General features: G+C 46.0%; 1 protein-coding gene across 3 annotated transcripts in view; it reads right to left on the bottom strand.

Moving 5' to 3' along the window:
• bub1bb (BUB1 mitotic checkpoint serine/threonine kinase Bb) overlaps nucleotides 1-25,990 on the bottom strand; it is a 154,773-nt gene that overhangs the window by 75,189 nt on the left and 53,594 nt on the right. For all 3 annotated transcript variants that reach the window (XM_072486144.1, XM_072486146.1, XM_072486145.1), the window contains 4 exons: nucleotides 22,666-22,766; nucleotides 13,978-14,180; nucleotides 8,775-8,893; nucleotides 3,356-3,462 (listed from right to left, as the gene is read on the bottom strand). In XM_072486144.1, the coding sequence (XP_072342245.1) occupies nucleotides 3,356-3,462; nucleotides 8,775-8,893; nucleotides 13,978-14,180; nucleotides 22,666-22,766 (530 nt within the window). The remainder of the gene's footprint in view (nucleotides 1-3,355; nucleotides 3,463-8,774; nucleotides 8,894-13,977; nucleotides 14,181-22,665; nucleotides 22,767-25,990) is intronic.

Raw genomic sequence — 25,990 nt, 5'->3', positions numbered from 1 at the left:
GGCCGGATGGGTTCCCGGTGGAGTTCTACAGGAAGTATGTAGACCTGTTAGCCCCGTTGCTGCTAAGGACCTTCAATGAATCAAGGGAGGGGGGGACCCTGCCCCCGACAATGTCGGAGGCAACGATCTCTTTGATCTTAAAGCGGGATAAAGACCCACTGCAATGTGGGTCATATAGACCGATCTCGCTCCTTGATGTAGATGCTAAGTTGCTGGCAAAAATGTTGGCCATGAGGATTGAGGACTGTGTTCCGGGGGTGATTCACAAGGACCAGATGGGATTCGTAAAGCGTAGGCAGTTAAACACTAATGTGCGAAGGCTCCTAAATGTGATAATGATGCCATCGGTGGAGGGAGAAGCGGAGATAGTGACAGCCATGGATGCGGAGAAAGCCTTTGATCAGGTAGAGTGGGAGTATCTCTGGGAAGTGTTGAGGAGGTTTGTGCTCGGGGGAGGGTTTATTAGTTGGGTTAGGCTCCTGTATAAAGCCCCGGTGGCGAGTGTGGCCACGAACCGGCGGAGGTCGGAGTATTTCCGGCTGTATCGAGGGACGAGGCAGGGGTGCCCCCTGTCCCCTCTGCTGTTCGCATTAGCAATTGAGCCTTTGGCCATGGCGTTACGGGAGTCGGGGAAATGGAAGGGGGTGGTTCGAGGGGGAGAGGAACATCGAGTGTCACTGTATGCAGACGACCTGTTGCTGTATGTGACGGATCCAGTGGAGGGGATGGTTGAGGTAATGCAGATCATACGGGAGTTTGGAGACTTTTCGGGCTATAAGCTCAATGTGGGAAAGAGTGAGCTCTTTGTGATCCATCCGGGGGATCAGGGAAGAGGGATAGAGGACCTACCGTTGAGGAGGGCGGAAAGGAGCTTTCGATATTTGGGGATTTCGTATAGCTAGGAGTTGGGGGGCACTGCATAAACTCAATTTGACGCGATTGGTGAAACAGATAGAGGAGGATTTTAAAAGGTGGGACATGTTGCCACTCTCGCTGGAGGGTGGGGTACAGTCGGTTAAAATGGTGGTCCTCCCGAGATTTCTTTTTGTATTCCAATGCCTCCCAATTGTGATTACTAAGGCCTTTTTTAAGAGGGTAGCAGGAGCATTACGGGATGTGTGGGCGAGCAAGACCCCGCGGGTAAGGAGGGGGTTCTTAGAGCGTAGCAGAGATAGAGGAGGGTTGGCATTGCCGAATCTGGGTGGTTATTATTGGGCAGCCAACGTGGCAATGATCCGTAAGTGGGTGATGGAGGGAGAGGGGGTGGCGTGGAAGGGGTTGGAGATGGCGTCCTGCAAAGGAAAAGGGGGCGCTGGTGGCAACGCTAAGGATCTGGGGGCAGTGGAGACGGCAAAGGGGTGCGACGGGAGCCTCGGTGTGGTCCCCGATCAGATACAACCATCAGTTTGTCCCAGGAAGGATGGATGGGGGATTTCAGAGCTGGCATCGGGTAGGGATTAGAAGAATGGGGGACCTGTTCATTGACGGGACGTTTGCGAGCTTAGGGACGCTGGAGGAGAAGTTTGGGCTACCCCCGGGAAACACTTTCAGGTACATGCAAGTGAGGGCGTTTGTGAGGCGGCAGGTGAGGGAATTTCCGTTACTCTCGGCACAGGGGATTCAAGGGGATTCAAGATAGGATGATCTCGGGCGTATGGGTCAGGGAGGGCAAGGTGTCGGCGATATACCAGGAGATGAAAGAAGAGGGGGAGGCTTTGGTAGAGGAGCTGAAGGGTAAATGGGAGGAGGAGTTGGGGGAGGAGATTGAGGAGGGGCTATGGGCTGATGCCCTAAGTAGGGTTAGTTCCTCTTCCTCGTGTGCCAGGCTTAGCCTGATACAATTTAAGGTGGTTCATAGAGCGCATATGACGGGGGCGAGGCTGAGTAGGTTCTTTGGGGTGGAGGACAGATGTGGGAGGTGCTCAGGAAGTCCTGCGAACCACGTCCATATGTTTTGGTCATGCCCGGCACTGGAGGGGTTCTGGAGGGGAGTGGCGGGAACAATATCTAAGGTGGTGAAAGTCCGGGTCAAGCCAAGCTGGGGGCTAGCACTATTTGGAGTAGTGGACGAGCCGGGAGTGCAGGAGGCGAAAGAGGCCGGTATTCTGGCCTTTGCGTCCCTAGTAGCCTTGCTAATGTGGAAGGAGGCGAAGCCCCCCCCCAGCGTGGAGGCCTGGATAAATGATATGGCTGGGTTTATCAAGTTGGAAAGGATAAAGTTTGCCTTGAGGGTCTGCGCAGGGGTTCTACAGGCGGTGGCAACCGTTCCTAGATCATCTCGCGGAGCGTTAGATGAAGGTCGGACAGCAGCACCAGCAACCCAGAGGGGGGGGGGCGGGGGTGACAGTGTTCATGGGGGGGGTGGGGGGAAGAGAGAGAGAAGAAGGGGGGGTTCTTGTGGGGGGCATGTGCGCAAGAAAGCACATGAATGATCCGGAAACTGACATGTACGGGAAGGATCCAATGTACAAAGTTCTGTATTTTATTGACTTGTCATGTTCATGTCTTGCCACACGAGTTCTTTTTCTTTTCTTTGTTACGGGGTGTGGGGGAAAGCCTGTGACAAAGCCTGTGACATTGTTGGGGGAAGAACACCCCACTCCCTAGCCTAATTAAATGCCCTCATCAGCAGCAAATGCAGCACCCCAGAAAACCTCTTATAAAATTCCATTGGGTATCCGTCCGGTCCCAGGGCCTTGCCCAACGACTGCATGGCCTCCAATCCCTCTACTTCCACGTGACCACCTTCAGCCAGCGTCTCTTTAGGCTCGCCCTCAAGGGACGACCGCCATCGACCCTCGGTCTGTCTCCAAGCGCCAGTCCCTCCCTGGTCAAGAAAAGCACTTAATGACGTGGGCAGAATATTATCAGGGTCAACTGGTTTGATAACAAGCCTAATTGACCCTTAATTGTTCATTTAAACATAGCAGGCAAACTGCCCACATGCCTCCTGCATTACTGGGGGGGGGGGGGGGGGGGGGGGTGAAGAAGAAAGAAAGGTTGTGGCGAGCAGGAAGGTGGTAGGGTGAGCATCCCATTCTCCAATGCCCACCACCCTCCTCCTCTGACTGCGGGAAACATGCCTGCTGGGACCATGTAAATTTCAGGTCACCACGAGTTTTAAGATCTTGTTTTTAAGATTTAGCTGCAACCAATGCATCAGAGTATTTATTGCTCACATATTAATATTGAATTTCCTATATTGTTCTTGAGCAAAGGCTTTAAGTTCACTGAAGCAACAATTCTGGTCCAACAGTTTAAAATGTCACTGAACACTTGTTTCATATCATTGCTGGCCCTTAAGTACCTGCAGTGAGAAAAAGACAAAGAGCTCATAATGCAGCAAAGTACTTACCCATCTCTAGAAGAATCCTCAGGTTTATTTTCAGATAGGTTAAGCTCTTTGCCAAATTCCCTGGTGGTGATCCCGAAATGCGGCATGGTGTTATCAATTGCTTCATTCTTAAAGTTACAATCAAAATTGCAGATCAGGATACTTCAAACATTTTTTTTGTAAAAAACTGTGTGGATGGACTAGGGTAATGCAGCCAACATGGATATGCTACTAGGGGTCTAGGTTTGAAGATTTGATTTGTACCTTTGCAAAAAAGTACTTATTAAACTAAGATATATACACAATTATACCAGAAATATGAAAAACAGCTTCTGATTCTACACAAAAATAAATTATAAAGATAGACATTACAGTGCAGTGTCCAGTTGACAAGATAACTGACAAAAGTTTAAAGCTGCACCTCGAATTAATAGTAAACCATGAAATAAGATAATTTATACCAGGGCCATTCACTACGTTGGCCGAATAAGTTTCCCCAAACTCGATTACAAGGTCCTCCTCGGCAGCAACGTTGATTATGGAGAGGGACAGTCCTAGGATTTAGTTTGCATAATGTAAGGAACTGTGCTCCGAATCCCTTTTACTGCATCCATCAAACCACACTAAACAATCGTGGAAGAAACGAACACTACCTTATCTCCAACTCCCCCCAAATGCCAACTCTCTCCCCACCCAATTTCATAGTCCTCTCTTCCTCTCACCCTGTTTTCTTGTGACCTCATCTACATTTTTCAATATGCCAATTGGCCCTCAATTCAAGTGAATACCATGGCTTATATACATCAAGAATGTTTTGGGGTACTGTTCCAACTGCAAGCACAAACTTTATAGTAGGTCAGACTTTCCAATCTCGCCACATTTGCTACTGTGTTTTGAAGGATTAGAAACTTGGATTGGAAGACTCAAGAGGAGGAGAAATACAGATTTAAACTATTTCCAGGGAGGTGTGCAGCACCTATCTTGGAACTGGATTGGGCACAAGATGCCCCCAAACAATTGGGGTTGGGCATAATTATTTTGGCACTTCATGCCAATTACTTTCCCCCCCAAAGAATATCAATTGGAAAATAGAATTCTATGGGTGCGATTCTCTGGAAAGATTTCGAAGTGTGGTAATGAGTGGGAACTGCCTCAAGCTTCCTGGTGCTCAGCCTGGTGAGGCCGGTAACACAATACAATGTTAATTGGTCCACTTACTGAGGCCCCACAGACGTCATGCCGCAAATAAAGGCACACCAGCCGATTTGCCGGGACCGCACTCGCCAGCCCCTCTCTTACAAAGTCCTCCAGCGACGGCGCTGGACCATCCGGGGTGACCCCATCCTCTGCCTCCCATGAGACCACCTCGGAGTAGAGCGCCAAAGATGCCATAATCAAAGCTTCACAGCTGTCAGCCCCGCCCTCCACCAGCGCAGAGACACACATCTACGGGCAGTGTTAGCAGTCAGGCTTCTGGGGCACAATCCGTTGAGCACCACACAGCTGCTGCTGCACATCAGCTGGAGGCAGTAATGCCCGGGACACAGCAGTCAGAGGTCTGCAGGATGTCAGGACCCAGCTGGGTCCCAGCCAGGCGCTGGACCTCTGGAACAGGCTATCCTGGAGCGGATGGAGACGATAGTGAGCAGCTGGGACACACAGAGGGGGACGTCAGCGACACTCCAGCAGCCCCAATAGCCCCCAGAGCCCGCCCACCAGGGGCATAGGCCGGGACGTCATAAGCAGCTGGTTGCCTCCACCTTTGCCAAGGGACACACCTAGACGTAGCCCTCACCAGTGAGCCACTGATGGTGCCACACCGTCCCAGAGTGATGTTACAGAGCCTGGGAGAGTGAGGCCACGTCCTATGTAAAGCAGGCGAGTTTGAGGGCCTCCCTGGTCCTCTGGTCTTGTTGGATCCTCGCACTACCGCCTGTCCTTCAACCTCCGGCTGGTCCTCTGGTTCCTCCCAGGGATCATCTTCCAGCCCCTGCTGCTCCTGCACCTCCTCATCACCCTCATTCTCTGAAGTGGCCACAAGTTCCTCATCCCCCGCCTCCAGCACATCGTCCCGTTGCTGTGCCAAGTTCTAGAGGACACAGCAGATCACCACCGGAGCGCTCAAGGCATTAGAAGCATATTTTAAGCAGACGATGTACTGCTCAATGGTAGCTTGGGTGACCATATGGGCCTCATTGTATTGAATCCCCGCTTCGGTCTCCGGCCTGCGTCATTAGCCAGGTCCTCAGCAGGTACCCTTATCCCCCAAGACCCAGCTGGCCATCCTGGGGCAGCATAGTAGCACAGTGGTTAGCACTGTTGCTTCACAGCGCCAGTGACCCGGGTTCAATTCCCGGCTTGGGTCACTATCTGTACGTTCTCCCAGTATCTGCGTGGGTTTCCTCCGGGTGCTCCGGTTTCCTCCAAGTCCCAAAAGATGCGCTTGTTAGGTGACTTGGACATTCTGAATTCTCACTCAGTGTACCCGAACAGGTGCCATAGTATGGCGACTAGGGACTTTCACAGTAACTTAATTGCTGTGTTAATGTATGCCTACATCTGACACTAATTAAGATTATTGGGGTGATCCTCGATGAGGCCAAAAACGTCTGACTGCCCCAGGATGTAGCTGTCTTGCACACTCCCTGAGAAGTGTGCACACACGTGCATGATCTGCTTGTTGTGGTCACACGAGGTGTATGTTCAGGGAGTGGAACCCCTTCCTGTTGATATAGGGCACTCCCAGCTGGCCTGGTGTGCGCAAGGTGACATGCAGCAATCTATCAGCCCCTGGACCTGGGACATCCCGGAGATGGCGGATATCCTGCTGCCCGGGCATCATGCTGGGCTTGGTCCATTTCAAAGTTGATGTAGTTTGCCACCTAGGCAAACAGGGCATCCGTGACCTGATGGATGCAGCTGTGGGCTGTGAGATACCACACAGGTCCCCGCTAGAGCCTTAGAACGATCCAGAGGCGCAAAGTTTCAGAGCTGCGGTGAATTGACAGCCACAGAGAGCGGGTATAGTCTTCCTCCGCATGGTGCCAAGCTCACAAGGTCATGGCACAGGTGTCTGACCGTCTCCTTGTTGAAAAGGAGCCACCTGCGGCACATGCTGTCGTCATCTGTTTGAAAGAACAGCAATGTGTTCTCACCATGGGCCATCCCAGCCTCCTCCACTGGGTCAGACGCTGGCTTGATGGATGGCCAGGTCCTCCGGGTTTGGGATGGGGTCCAGCACGTGGGCCGCTGCCTCAATCCTCTACAGATGCTGCTACTGTCTCCAGCGTCTGGCCGCCCGGCCTACCAGCAGCACCACTAGGGCCTGCTCTGCGAGGTCCAAAATACCATCCATACCATTCCATATCTGTAAGGAATTGGGGAGAGTGTGACTGACAAACAGCAGTGGTTCCCACCCCGGGACCTTCCATTCCCCATTGATGCTCTCCTCCCCCCCCCCCCCTCCCCACCACACCCTGCCTACACACACCCGGCTGCAATGGGCCCCCCTCAACAGAGCCCAGACACTGTACCCCTGACAACCGCACATAAAAGGCTTTACCTGAACCGAGCACCGATCCCCTCCCCCTTGCACTTACCCACCCCCGATGCTGGGGCCCATCCCCCAGGTGTCCACGATGCTGGGGTCCATCCCCCAGGTGTTCAGATCTCGGCTGCTGCATGTGTGTGGTGTTGCCTCCCGCAGTGTTCAGGCACAGTGTCCAGGCATCACGGTCTGATTGGAATGTTAGGCAATGACTCCCACATGCTACACGCGAATCCACTTGGGATGTGTGAAGTGCTCACTTAACCAAGATAGCCAATGCAGCAATATCCTTTAGCCGCACAGTCAGAGGCCTCTGCAGTCAGTGGGGGCTACGGGTTGACGGTGGGGCAGATGGGCAGCCTGTGAGCAAAGATGACTATTCCCCTCCTCGGCTCCCCGCAGAAGCCCTTCCACCAGGTTTACGTTTTTAAAAAGGATGACTCATCGGCACCAGCGTGACTACTTGCTGAGGAGGCCGTTGAATCGCAGGACGCCATTTGATATGGGGTGGCTCTCGTTAATTGCATGGAGATTGGCGTTGAGTGGTGATAATTGGCTTCTCGCCCCTCTATGGCGGCTCCCGATTTCGCCAACAGGGGCAGATGGTTGCATCGCAAACTGCTTGGCATCCGGGGCGGTTCTCGTTTTTGGCCTCTCTTGCTATTCACCAGCCTACTCTCACTCGAGCAAAACAAGGCAAGAGAATCGTGCCCTATAGGACTAGTCACATTTTACGTCATAATATGTCACTTTTAAAAGAAAGAGTTTATACTCTCCAGGGGAAGCACACTTCGAAGAAATCCACCAAGTTAGGATGGGGAACAGGGCAGTGACATATTTGAAATAAATATGTACAATTCTATTATATACTGGCTACAGCAGAGTAGAAGGGTTCCATTGCAAATAAGACAAGGCAAAACAAGAGTCCATATCTGCAAGTATTTTCCTCAAAACAAAAGAATTAACAGATTGCTACCGCTGGGAGAAAGAAGTTTAAGAAAAGTCCCAATAAAATTCAAATCGACCACTCCCTGGATTGATGAAAATAACATGTCAATGTTCATTGTCCATGTTGAACATACTGGAAAATTCAATATAAAAAGTGTCAGAAAAATTCTGAAGAGCATTATTCCAGACATGATCCCTCCACCCAAGATAATGAAATCTGGTGGCTTTAACACTGTATCCCACTTTTCCATGCATTATTTGCTGCCACCACCAACCCACAACACTGCAAATACAACAAAAGGAATATGATTGACCAAAGTTAAATTACAAGCCTGTGTCTCACTACATTTTTCAAGCATTTGGTTCCACATGTTACATGCTGATATTTGGGCAATGAATCAAAAGCTTTATTAAAAAAAAGTTCAGCATTTATTCAACTCACTGCCCATTTCAGGCTACATAATGGCCACTGTACTGCAAAAAAAAAAAAAAAAATCACTACCAAAGTGTTTGATAAAGGTGCCATATAGGAGTAAAAATATTCCAACTCAAATATGCAATCGCTTCTGCCAGTCCATTTATTACAACAATAAGAAAGGTTTCTTTTTCCCAATTAAGGGGCAATTTAGTGCAGCCAATTCACCAAGCCTGCACATCTATGGGTTGTGGGGATGAGACCCATGCAGACACGGGGAGAATGCGCAAACTCCACATGGACAGTGACCCAGAACCAGGATCAAACCCAGGTCCTCAGCGCCGCGAGGTAGCAGTGCTAACCACTGCGCCACCGTGCTGCCCACAACAATAAGAATATGAGAGCGCATTAGATTAGCTAACTCGATCTTCAAATTAAACATACTTGGCCAATCACCTTAATCTTGGAAATTGGCCACAGTAATAATCACAAAATCAGGAAGTGTCACTACATTTAGACAGTCAACAAACCTGTTGTGATTCTAGTTGGCTATGTTCTTGCTGCAGCTTCATTCTCACTTCTACCATGTGGATTAATTGTTCCATCCCCTCCTTTTCCTGCTTCAATTTCAACAACTTCTGTTCCTGTTCTGCATAAACATACAAGAAAATTACAACTGTTCTAATGCCAACTCAAAGGCTTTGCAACAACTCTCGGTCGCAGGAGCATTTCAGAACACCATTAAATATTTCAAGAAGATAGAGTGTGACCAGGTCAGAATCTTTTCATCACTGAGACATAGTATAAATCCAGCTGTAAAGGAAACAACACATTTTATAAGCAAGTTAAGATGTTAATTAGATTAATAGGCAAACAATTAAAGAATGCTTAACATGAAAAATTAAAAACACTGTTGCAGCATTTGAAGTACTGCCAGGAAAGTGGAAATGCATAACAAGTCCTCGCGTTACCTTGCTGTTGGAAGCATGCCACGCAGCTGCACTTTCTAGGCACAAACATAGCTCTCAGGGTTCTTAAAATCGTATTTCTCCACAACAATACTCAATGGAAATAACTTCAGCTGAGAAATTTCTATATATAGTCACCAAAGCTAGGGGGAAATATTTTATTCAGTCATTTTGAATACATGGGTTGAGTGCCAGTCTGTTAGAATTCCCCACAGGTTATAAAAGATACTTCAAAAACCATAAGAAATTTTGCAGGATTGCAAGTATAATTTTGTTAAATCAATATTTGTTTGTATATCCAAACTGTTCATTACAATGGATGTTATTTGAACATACTTGGCATGTTGTAATCAGCTTAAATTACCATTTATAAAATATAATCCTTTTATAAAATGTAATCTGTAATTGAATTTAACAATAAACATTCATTAAACAAATATAACAAAGTTGTAGTCTCACAATTACATCCTCACGAGCCCACATATAACAATAATATTCTCGAATTTAAAGAAAGATTTTCAATTGTCTATTCAGTTATAATATATCTTTACATATATTCTATCCCAAGATAATTTTGCTAGTTTGGAAACTCCTGGAAGGAAGGACATTTGATTTCAGGATCTAGACCAATTTGACTATGCTCCTTTAATGATTTGAGATTTATTTCAGTTGAGGTTCTAAGCTAACAATAAATTCAAGGGAATAGGTTTACCTTGCTGGGGGTGGAATAAAGACAGTACAACTATTAACGCCACATGAGCTGAGGAATACAATTTATCCACTGTTTGGGGTCTAATGCAAAAATATTGGATTGGATTGGATTGATCACGTGTACTGAGGTACAGTGAAAAGTATTGTTCTGTGCACAGTCCAGACAGATCACCCCATACATGAAAAACATAGGACATATGATAGATACACAATGTAAATACATAGACATAGAGTGAAGAATACAACGAGTGCAGAACTACTCAGTAGAGAAGATGCGTGGAGAGATCAGTTCAGTCCATAAGAGGGAGGACCATTCAGGAGTCTGGTAACGGCGAGGAAGCAGCTGTTTTTGAATCTGTTAGTGCGTGTTCTCAAACTTATGCATCTCCTGCCCGATGGAAGAGGTTGGAAGAGAGAATAACCAGGGTGGGAGGGGTCTTTAATTATGCTGCCCGCTTTCCCAAGGCAGAGTGAGGTGTAGACAATGGATGGGAGGCAGGTTCACGTGATGGACTGGGTTGTGTTCACGGCTCTCTGTAGCTCCTTACTGTCTTGGGCCGAACAGTTGCTATACCAGGTTGTGATGGTAAGAGTGTGGACATGCCGAATTTCCTTAAATTTCCTGAGGAAGTATAGGCTCTGTTGGGCTTTCTTGGTCACAGCGCCAACGTGGGTGGACCAGGTCAGATTGTTGGTGATGCGCACACCTAGGAATTTGAAGTTATCAACCATTTCCACCTCTGCACCATTGATGCAGACAGGTGTGCATACGATACTTTGCTTCCTGAAGTCAACGAACAGCTCCTTAGTTTTGCTGATGAGGGAGATTGTTGTTGTTACTCAACGCCACTAGACTCTCTATCTCCCTCCTGTACTCGGAGTCATCTTTGTTCGAGATCTGACCCACTACAGTCATGTCATCAGCAAATTTATAAATGGAATTGGAGCCAAATTTTGCCACACAGTTGTGTGAGTATAGGGAGTATAGTAGAGGGCCAAGTACGCAGTCCTAGGTATTGAAGTTTAATATGAGCTTGGCTGGGATTATATGATGTTGATGGCAGAGCTATAATCAATGAATTGGAGTCTGACGTAGGAGTACAGATTGTCAGGATTCTCCAGGGATGAGTATAGGGCCAGGGAAATGGCGTCTACTGTGGACCAGTTGTGGAGGTATGCAAATTGCAGTCGATCAAGGCATTCTGGGAGGATGGAGTGGATGTGTCATGACCAACCTCTCGAGGCACTTCACAATGATAGATGTCAAGGCCACTGGACGGTGCCATTGATGCATGTTGCCTGGTTCTTCTTTGGCACGGTATGATGGTGGTTGTCAAGAAGCATGTGGGAACCTCAGAACAGAGAGATTGAAAATGACTGCGAAGCTACACACCAGTTGGTCCGTACAGGATCGGAGTACACACCCAGAGACGTCAAGACCCGTTTCTTTTCGAGGGTTCACTTTAATGAAAGCCGATGTGACTTCGGAGTCTGAGATAGGTATGGGTGTCAAAGGCTGCTGGGGCATTTTGACAACAGTTTGTTGGCTTTCTGCTCGAAATGAGCATAGGATGCATGGCGTTCATCGGGGAGGGGTACGCTGTTTTCCAGAGATTCTACTTGGCTTTGTTTTGTAGCCAGTTATGCTGTTTAAGCATTGCCACAACTGACGAGATCCTGTGATCGTCTCTTGACATGCCTGATGGCTTTGCGGAGGTCGTACCTAGATTTTTTGTATAGGTCAAGGTCGCCTCAGACCTGGCCTTCAGTAGGGAGTGCATCTCCCGGTTAAACCATGGTTTCCAGTTGGGGAACGTACGTATTACCTTCTTTGGCACGTAATCTTCAACGTTGATGGCGTTTGTGGCATACTAGTTTAGGTTGGCCACTGAGTTCTTGGATATGGACCAGTCCACCGACTCCAAGCAATTGCATAGGAGTTCTTCTGTTACCTCAAACCAGCATTGCATTACCTTCTTAACCGGATTCTCCCACGTAGGTTTCGGCTTGTATGCCGGGAAAAGGAGCACAGTCTTGTGGTCTGATTTTCCGAAGTGCTGTCTGGGGATGGATCGGTAGGTGCCCTTGATGTTTGTGAAGCAGTGGCCAAAGATGTTGGGGCCCCTGGTGGGGTAGGAGATGCGTTAGTGGAATTTTGGCTGGAGGGGCTCCAGGCCAACGGTCATTGCAGAACATTCCTCCTTTCCACTTCCTCCACCAAGCCCAGAAGTGCAGCATTTGAAAAGCTTGGTGCACGTTTTGTCAATGCTCAGCATTTCTGGCCGTCACACATCCTATTCCCCAATGAACTCAGCACCTCCTGCAACCACGATAGCCCTTCCCTTTAGCAGGTGCAGGCCAGTTTGAAGCAAAGCAGTTTTGCTTTGTTCGTGTTAGCCTTGATGCTTTGGTTTCCTGGCTGATATCCCTGGCAACTAATGAACAGTGTAGTCAGAGATTGGTGCGTGCAGTGGTCATTGTAATAAGCAAGCAGTATTAATCTTGTGGGCAGAATTTGACACTCTTCCCCCCCCCCCCAGGCGGGTTCGGAGGTGGCGAGGGAGCTTAATGGCCACTTAATGGTCTTATCCCACCGGTAGAGTGGGAAAATTACAAGATTTTCCCATCTCGGGCCAGATTTTGGGGCAGGGGCGGAGTGGACACCTGAAGGCCCCCTCTGAATTGGGGCGCCCACATTTTCTCCTGGATATTGAAGCTCTGGAACACCCCGCACCCCTCCTCACACAGGTGTGCCCTACCCTCCGGCCCCTGGGATACTCTGGAGTTACATTTCCAAAGGTCCTGGGACTTAGTCCCAACCACTTCAGGCCACTGCAACGCTATGCCTGGCCAGATTAAAGAGCTGTTGGCCAATCTGATTGGCCGACAGCTGTCCCGGATGGGACTTCCTTCCAAGGGGAGATAGTCAAGTGAGCGTTAGTTGGCAGTGGGGGTTCAAGAGTCAGCAGCTGCCTGTTAGGCACTGATTCTCAGGATGGCGAGCCATCCTTAAAATTCTACTCCATGCATTTCCTGCACAACAATGACTGGGCTTGGGATAATTGCTCATTGCAATCTCTGCACCCATTTTTTTTGGGGGGGCTATCTAATTTGACCCTATCCTGTACTTGTCTGCAGTACTGTAAAGACATTTATGTCGACACACATTTTGGGTCAAAGTGACTCTTCAATGACCTTAAGAAGTCAGGATCAAGTTACAAACAGTAACGTGATGTTGTGATGTATTATGGAGACTAAAACATCTCAGTGATTTAAATATCTGTATTCCATTTACCTGCCTCCCTCATTGCCCCCATCCCTCTCCCTCCCACAATGTCCACCAACATTTTTATTTCTCCTTTTTATTTTACAATCTAGTTATTTTTCTAGATGCAGCGCTTCCAGTGGTTTCTATTCCTGTTTCTTATTTGCGTATTCCTCCTTGATGCTCATTCTTAACTACCACTAGATTAAGAATTGCTTATTGGAACGGTTTTACAAATTAAAGACAGGCTGTGTATTTTATGTTGCGCTCTACGTACAATGAATTTACAGCAGAGTTACAGGGCTTTCGACCCAACAGTTTGGAGCCAATGTTCATGCTCCACATATTATCTGATTTTAGATAGTGCCCTTACAGGACATTACAGTGTTTTCCTATTTAAAATAGTGCCTACATTTCAGAAATATTTACATACTGTAAAGTGCTTTGGAACATCAAGGTCACTAAAGCTACTATATATATTTTTTTTTAAAATTTAGAATACTCAATTATTGTTTTTTCCAGTTAAGGGGCAATTTAGCGTGGCCAATCCACCTAACATGCACATCTTTGGGTTGTGGGAATGAGACCTACGCAGACATGGGGAGAATGTGCAAACTCCACACGGACAGTGACCCAGGGCCAGAATCGAACCCAGGTCCTCAGTGCTGTAGGCAGCAGTGCTAACCACTGTGCCACCGTGTCACCCTATGAAAGCTACTATATAAACATAACTTTGTTCTTCCATGCACTCAGCAAATTGACAATCAAGTCTGTACAAAACATCTGTACCTTTAATTTTTAATTCCTCCGCCCGGAATTCTTCAAAGGAGAACTCACGCATTCCAGCGTAGATCTTGTCTTTTGAATACATAGGCACTTCCTTTCTTCCTTTACAATTTTCTACCTGCACCCTGAGCAACGGATTCAATTCTTTGCTGGGTTTCCGAGCACTCAAAACTGGAGTAAACAAGGGTTCAATCTTATGAGGTGTCCTGCAACAAATCATACAAATATTATCCCTAATTATGAATTTTAAAAATGTTATAAATTTTGAAACAACTGTTCATAAGACATTCCTTTTAAAATGGAAACCGCAAGCTTACTCTGTTCTTGCTTATACATTGACTTAGCTATAAGTTAATACTTCCTACACCCGAGAATAGGATGAACCGCGATATTTGATTAAATCTAAACTAGCTGTAATCTGGTCGATAGGCTGTGCATTTTGTATTCAAGAGAAAATGGCTACATAGCCAGGTGAAGCTAAATTAAAAATAAGGAGTCTCACCAAAATGAAAAATTATAAACAAATTGCTGAAAGAGAGACATGTTGCTGAAGCTTATTGTCTTGTAGTTACCAGGACAAAGGCCAAACTGAACTTATCCTACAGGAGAAAATATGTTGTGTGTCCTAGAGATTGGCTGAATAAATCAAACTGTTTCCTTGGCGATGTATAATAGGCAGAGTACAGACCATACCAAAATCAGCCCGACTTGCAAAACCCAAAACAAAAAAGAGTCTGTTATAGATGATATTCCGCCATTGGGCAGTGCTTGCAGAACAATCCCAAGTGCGCCAAACGCTTTACTGACAACCTAATTAAAGTTATCAGTAGAGTTGGTAACAAGGCTCATTTACATTTGTAAGAAGCAACATACATTCACATGTAGGGACCAGGTCTCGGTAAACAAAATGGAACATATTCATGCCGTGCACCTTTTTTGAATTACCGAGAGTTTGGGGAGCCAAGAGTTCACGTTACTTTCTTTATCTCTATGGCAATGCCTCAGCCACAGTAGATTTGCATTCAGCATATTTTTCAGCTGCAGTATAAATTGCTGCGATTGCTTGAAATTTGGTATTCTAGCGTTTGTCCTGGTGAGTGCAAGATGAAATGATTAAGCAACATCTCTTTCTTTGCAGCAACATTAAAGTACTGTACTACCAAGTGACTGTTTATAACTAAATTGTTAATTTCTGGAGTAGTATTATTGAGGCACTTGTGGTTTGATACATTGAAATTATGTATTTATCTATTTTAGCACTTGACCAAAGGGCTGTAGCTTGAGAAATTCATGAAAGGTTTCAACTGCACCCTCAACAGGAAAGAATAAAATCACTGCCTTGCATAGTGCCAGGCCAATACAAATTAGAATATCTCTGGATTGAACGTCATATGTTTGCCAATTTGGGTGATTTCACTTGGAGCAGTTAATGTACGTGGTAAAATTTGTCACAGAATCATTAATTGAACAAGAATGAGTAGGTCAGCCAGAATTTCTAGTTTTGATTTCCAGACAGCGATCAGCTGGAAAAGAAACTAATGGACAACAATCATATAACCGTGCCAATACATGCTGTCAAGGATCGCAAGTGGAGAATCACACTTGGACAGAGTATCAAAGCCGCAAAGAAACCACCATCCATGGTATACACTCCAGCAGTCAGAGGCTTGGGACTGGATACTCCGTTCCGGAGACTAAGTGTTGACACCGGCGCAGGTTTCGTGGAGTTCCACAACAGCAAAACTGCCGCCGCACCTGGACTGATTCAGCGACTATTGAGGGGCTAGCACCAGCGCCACGTGGAACTAGGAAAAACGGTGCGGCATTCACGATTGACACTCAGGAGGCTGACAAGCTGCAGCCACATGTACACGCTGCACTCCCCACACACACCATCCCAGCCAACAAGATGGCAGCAAAACATGCAGCCCCACGATTTACAGATGCTGAGTTGGAGACCCTATTGGACACTTCCCCCCGCCCCCCCCCTCCCCCCACCAACCCTCAAGCTGGAGACCTTGTTGGACAGAATGACAAAATTAAAAGTAATCTAAAAGATAGAAGAACCTACTGATTGGGTAAAATTCCATGGTATGTGCAAAGAAAAGGAATGGCGATATTCGCATATATATGGATCCCAAAGATCTTAATGAGAATATCAACAGAGAACACTCCCAAATACCAAAGCAAGAAGAAATTTCATTTGAGATGGCAGGTGCACATTCTTTACAAAACATCTCAAGATTTCTGGCAGCTAAAAGTTGCTAAAACAAAGTTCAACCATTTAATACGCCATTTGGACGGTATTGCTTTCTGAGAATGCCGTGTGGCATGATTTCGGCATCAGAAATCAAAGGCATCGAAGGTGTACATGTATACGTGAATGATATCATTTGGGTCTCAACCATAGAAGAGACAATACGAGGTTGCTTAAAGTTCTAATGAGCGTCAGGAGAAATGGGTTGAAACTCAACAAGCAAAAGTGCCAATTTGGAGTAACTGAGATCACATTCCTAGGTGACAAGCTCTCATCGCATGTCATTGAACCTGATAAGGACAAAATCCAAGCAATTCTCAACATGTCAAAAACAACACAACAAGGCCATTTTAAGAGTGATCAATTTTATAGTGTCATGAGAATGTCGCTTTAAGAAATGTTTGGCTGCTCATGTTACTGCAGTGATGTCAGAGTGTGGGTGGAGCTGAGCTCTGGTTCTGCTTTTTAGTTTCACTTTGAGAAAAGCTTGTGCATGTCTGTCTTTTTGGTTTCGTTTTTGAGCGTGTTTCATGGAATTTACAGTGCAGGAGGCCATTCGGCCCATCGAGTCTGCACCGGCTCTTGGAAAGAGCACAAAGTGTTGCAGCTGAAGTCAGACAAAGCAGCTGTATTGCTGTTCTCTCTGCCATGAAGGACTATCTCTTAATCATTTGGTGAATTCAGAATTATAAATGTTTTCAGTATTGAATGTAAACCCTGATGTGCTTCTGTTTAAAGGTTTGTTAAGTCTTCTGGGTGTTAAAAGGACAGCATACAGATTACTTAGTGTTGTATTCTTTGGGGGGTATATTTGATTTACTGGTTGCTAAGATGTTCACAGTTTGTTTTAGAAAGGTTAACTTGAGTTCATAGAATAAACATTGTTTTGCTGCTTTAAAAATAACTTTTCCATTTCTGAAGTACCACACCTGTAGAGTGGGCCATGTGCTCCCCATACCACAATCTATTAAAATTGTGGGTCAGGTGAACTCCATGATACACTTTGGGGGTCTCTAAACCCTGGCCCATAATAATAGGGAAATTAATTCTGAACTTGTCAGCAAAACCAACACATCTGTGTGATCTCCTGTACAAGACAGCGGATTTCACTTGGACTGAGCAACATGAGCAAGACTGGAAGAAGCTCAAGACTTCACTAACCACGACAGTTCTCACATTTTTTGACCCATCGAAGCAGATTAAAGTGTCAACAGACATGTCAAAAGATAGTCGAGGAGCAGTTCTTCTGCAACTCGAGCATGACAATTGAAAACTAGTCGTAGATGCATCACTATCCATGACAACAGAGCAGAGGTACGCTTAAATCGATGTCTAGGTTTAGTTGTAGGCTTGGAGAAATTCTACAACTACGTGTAAGGGCTTCCAACTTTCACAGACGAGACAAATCATTGTGCTTTGGTTAACATCATCGAGAAGAATCTTAACCAAATGTCTTCACGCATTCAGAGGTTGATGATGAAGTTACAACGCTATGACTTCAAATTAATCTACACACCAGGCAAATATTTGTTCTTAGCGTTGCATTATCGAGAGCGCTGATACAAAATATTAGAAGTGAAATTGCTGAAGATGTAGGTCTGAATGTCAATCTTATTTCCACACTACTAATATCAGATACAAAACTACGCGTGGTCCAAGAAGAGACCAGGAAGGATCAAATTCTTCAAGAGGTGATGAAGAACATCATCTTACACTGGCCATGATGTCAATATATGGAGTTCTACAATACAAGATCTGAACTCAGTATCATTAATGGTACTTTGTTAGTACATAAGTACTTAAGAGGATACATGAAGGACATCTTGAGATTGGAAAGTGTAAATGGAGCGCTCGTGACTTTGTTTACTGGCCAGATATAAACAAAAATATTGACAGGATGGTCAGTTGTTTTGACACATACCAGATACATCGTTGCACGCAAACAAGAGAACCTATGCAAATATTTGATTAACCCACGGCACCATGGCAGAAAGTCACCTACGAGGGCAAGATTATTTAATGATCATAGACTATTTTTCAAGTATCTTGACAGAAATCTTTGGATCCTCGCTGTCTTCAGGGGATGTCCCGGAGGACTGGAGAATAGCCAATGTTGTTCCTCTGTTTAAGAAGGGTGGCAGGGATAATCCCGGGAACTACAGGCCGGTGAGCCTTACTTCAGTGGTAGGGAAATTACTGGAGAGAATTCTTCGAGACAGGATCTACTCCCATTTGGAAGCAAATGGACGTATTAGTGAGAGGCAGCACGGTTTTGTGAAGGGGAGGTCGTGTCTCACTAACTTGATAGAGTTTTTCGAGGAGGTCACTAAGATGATTGATGCAGGTAGGGCAGTAGATGTTGTCTATATGGACTTCAGTAAGGCCTTTGACAAGGTCCCTCATGGTAGACTAGTACAAAAGGTGAAGTCACACGGGATCAGGGGTGAACTGGCAAGGTGGATACAGAACTGGCTAGGCCATAGAAGGCAGAGGGTAGCAATGGAGGGATGCTTTTCTAATTGGAGGGCTGTGACCATTGGTGTTCCACAGGGATCAGTGCTGGGACCTTTGCTCTTTGTAGTATATATAAATGATTTGGAGGAAAATGTAACTGGTCTGATTAGTAAGTTTGCAGACGACACAAAGGTTGGTGGAATTGCGGATAGCGATGAGGACTGTCTGAGGATACAGCAGGATTTAGATTGTCTGGAGACTTGGGGGGAGAGATGGCAGATGGAGTTTAACCTGGACAAATGTGAGGTAATGCATTTTGGAAGGGCTAATGCAGGTAGGGAATATACAGTGAATGGTAGAACCCTCAAGAGTATTGAAAGTCAAAGAGATCTAGGAGTACAGGTCCACAGATCACTGAAAGGGGCTACACAGGTGGAGAAGGTAGTCAAGAAGGCATACGGCATGCTTGCCTTCATTGGCCGGGGCATTGAGTATAAGAATTGGCAAGTCATGTTGCAGCTGTATAGAACCTTAGTTAGGCCACACTTGGAGTATAGTGTTCAATTCTGGTCGCCACACTACCAGAAGGATGTGGAGGCTTTAGAGAGGGTGCAGAAGAGATTTACCAGAATGTTGCCTGGTATGGAGGGCATAAGCTATGAGGAGCGATTGAATAAACTCGGTTTGTTCTCACTGGAACGAAGGAGGTTGAGGGGCGACCTGATAGAGGTATACAAAATTATGAGGGGCATAGACAGAGTGGATAGTCAGAGGCTTTTCCCCAGGGTAGAGGGGTCAATTACTAGGGGGCATAGGTTTAAGGTGAGAGGGGCAAAGTTTAGAGTAGATGTACGAGGCAAGTTTTTTACGCAGAGGGTAGTGGGTGCCTGGAACTCACTACCGGAGGAGGTAGTGGAGGCAGGGACGATAGGGACATTTAAGGGGCATCTTGACAAATATATGAATAGGATGGGAATAGAAGGATACGGACCCAGGAAGTGTAGAAGATTGTAGTTTAGTCGGGCAGTATGGTCGGCACGGGCTTGGAGGGCCGAAGGGCCTGTTCCTGTGCTGTACATTTCTTTGTTCTTTGTTCTTTGTTCTATCCCGAAATGGCTCTACTGTCAAACATAACGGCAAGCATTTTAATACTGCATACCAAGTCAATTTTTGCTAGACATGGAATTCCTCAAGTTGGCATGAGTGACAACGGTCCTTGTTTTAGCTGTAAAGTGTGGCAACACCTCACAATCACATATGATTTCAATCACGTCACGTCAAGTCCGTTGTACCCACAAGCCAATGGCAAAGCCGAAAAAGGTGTACATATTGTCAAGCAATTGTGAGGAAGGCAGTGGATGGCCAATCTGATCCATATCTTGCACTATTGAGTTACAGACCGTCACCATTGTCACATGGTAGAACGCTAGCAGAGTTACTCATGAATAGAAGGTTGCGTACCACACTCCCATACTTGGAAAAGGAGACGAATGCAGGAAATACAAAAGATAGTGTCTAGAACTTTACCACCTCTGAGTAGTGATGACATTGTGAGAGTAGAAGATTCAGGCAATTGGTCAAGAAAAGCCATTGTACTAGAAGTAGCACCTCGTTCCTACAATGTACAGACAGAGGAAGGGTTGGTTTTAAAAATAATTGTCACACTCTCTTGAAAACCAGAGAAGACTTTCATAACAATGTGATGGATGACAAATCCACATCAGAATCAACGTCAGCTGCAGTGTCAGATAGTTCAGCAGTTACTGAACATGAGAATGTCATGGAGAACATTGAATCTACAAGTTCTGAGCAGGAAGGTCAAACTTTGAGAAGATCAACCAAAACAAAATTAATACTGCTAGACTCATATCACATGTAAATATACTGATGATAATGTCTTAATTTATTCCTTCAAAGGAATGGGGATGTAGTGATATCATGGTTGTGTTGTAATTCACGGACTGACCTCTAGGAATTTCATTAGTATATAAGTGAATGTTAGAGGTGACCTCAGACTGACGAGGGAGCTGGTAGAGATTGCTTGTGCATGTTCATACTGTTAATCATCTGTTGTTTTGTATACATTTGACCCACAGTTAATATTAATAAATCGTTTATAGCTTTAGCTACAAGTGTTCCTGTAACAGAAATCAGGCCATCCGACAAGAACATTACTCAGGGCATGTCGGCGAATCCTGCTGCCTAGGCATCCTGGTGAGCTCGGTCCACATTGAAGTGGATGTATTGTGCCGACTGGGCATACAGGGCCTCCACGACGGCGCGGATGCACCTGTGCACAGAGGTCTGTGAGATCCCGAACAAATCCCCACTCAGCGCCTGGATGGACCCCGTGGCGTAAAAGTTCAGGGCGACCACCGTCACCTTGAGGGTCACCGGGAGCGGGTGTCTCCCTCCCATTCCCCCACGGTGCCAGATGCGCTATGATTTGGCAGATATGACACAGTCTCCCTGCTCAGCCGGAGTCTTCGACAGCATGCCAAGTCCGGCAGGTCCTCAAATGACAGGCGCTGTCGGTACACACGAGGCCTTATACAGTGCCTCCTATGCACCTCCTCCTCCTGGACCTGTTGGGCAGCTGGCTCTCCATCCTGGGTGGCTGCCTCCTGTTCCTCTGGGGTAGGCTCTGCTGCTGCAGCTTCCTCCTCCTCGAGTAATGCCAGCTTGTACAACCACAGAGCATCCCCCAGGGCTGTGGCAACTAGGACAAAGGCCACCATTGCAGATTGAATTCCAATATCAATTGTCTGCTGGGGTTGAAAGCTCGCCATGTTAGCATGGTGGATACCCCCATGCCCAACCAGGTCCATAGTTGGCACTGCGGGCTCTGCCCCCGCATGCTTGGCCCATCTCCGCACCCCTGGCACCGCGTGATGTCCCGCCGTCGGATGGCGGCGGGTAGGGATGGGGGACACCCAGACGGCCGCTGTCACACTGCAGAACCAGAGGTCAAGGTGGGTCGTCAGCGCAGTGCGCAGCAAGGTGGTTGCCTTGCAGGCTGCGCAATGGCGGTCTGTGCCAGGACACCGCTCCAGTCCCCCCCACCCCTGCCGCCAGCCCGATCAGTGTCTGGCCCGGCAACGCACAGTTGCGCCCCTCTATGTCCTACCTCCTCTCTCCTTCATCAGCCACGGCACGGTTTCACCATTTTTAAAAGCAGAAGTGAACCGTGCCGTCGGGAATTCGGCCCATCGGAGGCGGAGAATCGCAGAGGCCCCGAAGAATACCGGATCAGGCCTGCTAATGATAAGCAAACTGCGTTTACTGTACATACGCTCCGGAACGCATTGGCGCTGCTGAGGCGATGGAGATTTGTAATTTGCCGCCCGCCGTGATTTTGGCGTCGGAACCAATTCTCCGCCCAATTGTGTTTGCCGATTTTGCCATTGGCTGACAGAGAATCCCACCCTTATCCTTTGCAAATGAAAAGAAAGCCAGGCACCTGAAAAGTGGGAGATGAGGACGAGTTAAGATTAGATCCATTAGCTAACAGTTATGGCACTGGCACTTGAAATGAAATGAAATTAAAAAGTAAATCAACATTCTGTGCAACTGAAGGTTTAGCTCAACTGTCTGCCTCATCTGTGCTTATGAAGTAGCAATGAACGAGATTGAAAAAAATATTGTAGAGGTTTTAAAGTTCAGTATTGGTAACCAAGGTCAATTGCAAATTAGCTTTTATAATAATAAAGCATTGGTTGAGCTGTCCCCAATTTCAAATAACAAAACTTGAAGCAAGTTAAGGCCAAAGAAATGAGACTTCAAATCCAGCTCCAACCCCCCCAATTCAAATTAGAATGCTCAGAGATCAGAAACTCTGCACCCAGCCAGTGTTCAATCAGCTCGATCTGCCTCAAAAGAACATCCTCTCCTTACATCACAAGTGAGATGTTTGGGAGATGGTTTACACACACCACAAGAGGAATATAAATTCAAATAACATTCACTAGTTTTATACATACATAGTCTCCCCATGAGAAGCTTCTTCCTCATAAAGCTTGAAGTCGGGTTTGTTGGCTGGCAAGGCTGCAGAAAACTCATGTACATTGGAACGCTTGGGCACCTGACAGAAGAAACAAATTAACTTCATAAACTGAATCGTATTTTAGTTTAGCTGAGCATCATTGTCCAGGATGATTTGAGTGGCAGCACAACATTGTGGAAAAATGCTTAGGCCTAATCATTTAGGGGGGCAACAAAAAGAACTTCTGATCACAGCAATTTGTGTAGGAAAGGGAAATGTTTCACCAAACTCCTGATGGGGAGATAAGTAGGATTATTAATGAAATTATCTCCAGACATACCAACCACTTATTACCCAAACAGTAAGATCATACATCATCGGAATGGATATCTGGTGCAGACACGATGGACCAAAGGGCCTCCTTCTACGCTGTATTTTAAATTTGTTCTTTGGGTTCAGCAGGAGGATCTCAAATACTATTAATTATTGCTTAATGCTCAAATTTAAGGAAAAGTAAATTAAATGCTGCAATAGAGCACCAACAAATGTTTCACGCGAACAGTTCATATTAGGCTCGACCAAAGTAATGACAAAACATGCTTATATTTAATCACTTCCGTTTCCACATTCAAAACATTTTGAGACAAGACTTTGAACAAAACCAAAATAAAGTTTGAATCCAGTAACTGAGTCAGCTAGGTGGCTCAGTTGCCAGAGTCGGAAAGTTGAGTGTTCAAGTCCCATCAAAGCCTTTTAGATTGATACCCCAGTACAATAGTACTGAGGAACTGCTACATTCAGAAGTGTCATCACTCATATGAGACATTAAATCCTGTCTGCTGAGGAGGATGTAGACATTTCTATGTACTATTTTGAATCGGAGCAGGGGTGCTCTCCCTGGTGTCCTATTTTTATCCTTCATAAAATATAAGTAAAAGATCTGGCCACTGTCAAATTACAGCTTGTAGGATGCCGTGTCTAAATTGCCTGCAGAGTTTCCTCCATTACAATAGTAACTACTATTCAAAAGGCTTCATTGGCTGTGAAATGCTTTGGGACATTCCAAGGCCATGAAAGACACGATATAAAAGTGCAAGTTATTTCTTTATAGTATTTTGTAAAAGGATTCCAATCAGCTTTGCATTTCAGAGGGGTGTGTAGACATGAGACTACGCCAGAGTGAGACATAGATTGAATGTGTACTTGGATATTTGGTTCAATGGTGGTTCTGGTAGGCTTTCCTCAAGTTTACATTTAGCTTGAATTAGGTTATTATCTTCAAACATTAATAGCCTAGTTAGATAGGAAGGTGCTCAAGTGAGGCTTAGATTGAGTGAGCAGTTGGGAATTCAGTATAGAGGGGCAAAGAGATGCTCCTTTTTCTACTCCTCCAGTAGGTAATGAGTTTACTTCCTTGGCTCCAAGCTAGATGAGTGCGACTTTCTATTATTTTGTGAAAATTGTTGATATATTTAATTAGCCAATTAGTTAAGTTGGACAGAAATGACAGGGCTAATGGTATGCTGGTGACTGCAGCATGTGGGAATCTGTGGAATGTACTGCAATCCAAGACAACCTCATCTGCAGAAAACATCTGCAGTTTAGGCAACCTCCGGCTCAGAATTGCTGAGCTGAGTTGCGGAATTTGCAGGGCATTAAAGAGAGGAGATTTACCTGGACGCTTTGTTCTAGGAGGCAGTCACTCCCCTTAGGTTAGGCAGAGTTCATCAATGGTCAGTGTCAGGAGTCAGGCAGGCAAGGGGAACCAGCACATGTTGCTAAGAGGAGCCTCAGCCTTTGGCTTTGTCCAATAGGTACGAGGTGCTTACTACCCATGTGGATAAGCAGAGGACTGCAGTGTGGGTGAGTGGACTGACCATAGCACCAGTGAAGAATGTCATTCAAGTGAGGGGGGCGAAGAGGACTGTAATAGTGATAAGAGACTGTATAGTCAGGGGGAATAGACACTTTTCTCTGCAGTGGAGAGTTCGAGTCCAGACAGCTGTGTTGCCTGTCCGGTGCCAGAGTGAAGGACATTTTCTCTGGGCTGGAGAAAAGCTTGTATTGGGATGGGGTGGATCCAGTGGTTCTGGTCCACAGTGGTACCAATGACATAGGTATGAACAAGGAGGAGGTTCAAGGAGTGTACAGCTAGGGGTCAAATAAAAAACTTAAGACCTAAAAAGGTAATAATTTCTGTATTATTATCGGAGACATGAGCAACTTGACAGAGGGTAAATAAGATTAGGAATTAAATGCATCGATAAAAGATTGGTGTGGGAGAAATGAGTTTCAATTCCTGGGGCACTGGCATCCGTAATGGGAAAGTGGGAGTTGTACTGTTGGGGCAGTCGTCAACTCAACCATGCAGAGACCAGTATTTTGGCGAGTCATAGATCTGGGGCAGTAGAGACAGTTTTAAACTAATAGTGGGGGAAAGGGAAAATGCCATAAAAAAATAAGAGAGAAGGTAAGAAAGCAGGATATCAAAATGGGAAGTAGTCAGTGTGTCAGGAAGGGACAGAGTCCTCCAGCAGTTAAGGCTCGGGATTACAAAAATAACAGTCAACTCCTGTCGCTCATCATTATTACAAATTGGTTTACCTGGGTATATTCAACACTCCACAAACGCACACACAATTTGCAACAAGGTAAATGAATTGACAGCACAAACAGAAGTAAACAGGTATGATCTAATTTCTATTAGAGACGTGGTTGCTGGGTGACCTAAAGCTGGGAACTGGAACTTAAAGGGCATCAGGAAGAATAGGGAAAAAGGGAAGTAGAATCGCATTGTTAATAAATGATAGGATCAGGCAGCGTGGTGACGCAGTGGTTAGCAGTGCTGTATCACAGTGCCGAGGCCCTGGGTTTGATCCCGGCCCCAGGTCACTGTCCATGTGGAGTTTGCACATTTTCCCCGTGTCTGTGAGGGTCTCACCCCCACAACCCAAAGGTGTACAGGGTTGGTGGAGTGACCATGCTAAATTGCCCCTTAAATGGAATTTAAAAAAAATAATAATATGAAAGATAGTCATATAATAATTTTATTATGTCACAAGTAGGCTTACATTAACACTGCTATGAGGCTACTTTGAAAAGCCAGTAGTCGCCACATTCCGGCGCCTGTTCGGGTACACAGAGGGAGAATTCAGAATGTCCAAATGACCTAACAGCACATCTTTAGGGACTTGTGGGAGGAAACTGGAGCACCCGGAGGAAACCCACGCAGACTCCACATAGACAGTGATCCAAGCCGGGAATCAAACCTGGGACCCTGGTGCTGTGAAGCAACAGTGCTAACCACTGTGCTACTGTACCAG

The sequence above is a fragment of the Scyliorhinus torazame genome, chromosome 2 (assembly GCF_047496885.1).
Source record: "Scyliorhinus torazame isolate Kashiwa2021f chromosome 2, sScyTor2.1, whole genome shotgun sequence".
Classification (NCBI taxonomy): Eukaryota; Metazoa; Chordata; class Chondrichthyes; order Carcharhiniformes; family Scyliorhinidae; genus Scyliorhinus; species Scyliorhinus torazame.
This window is presented reverse-complemented; position numbering and strand designations above follow the sequence as displayed.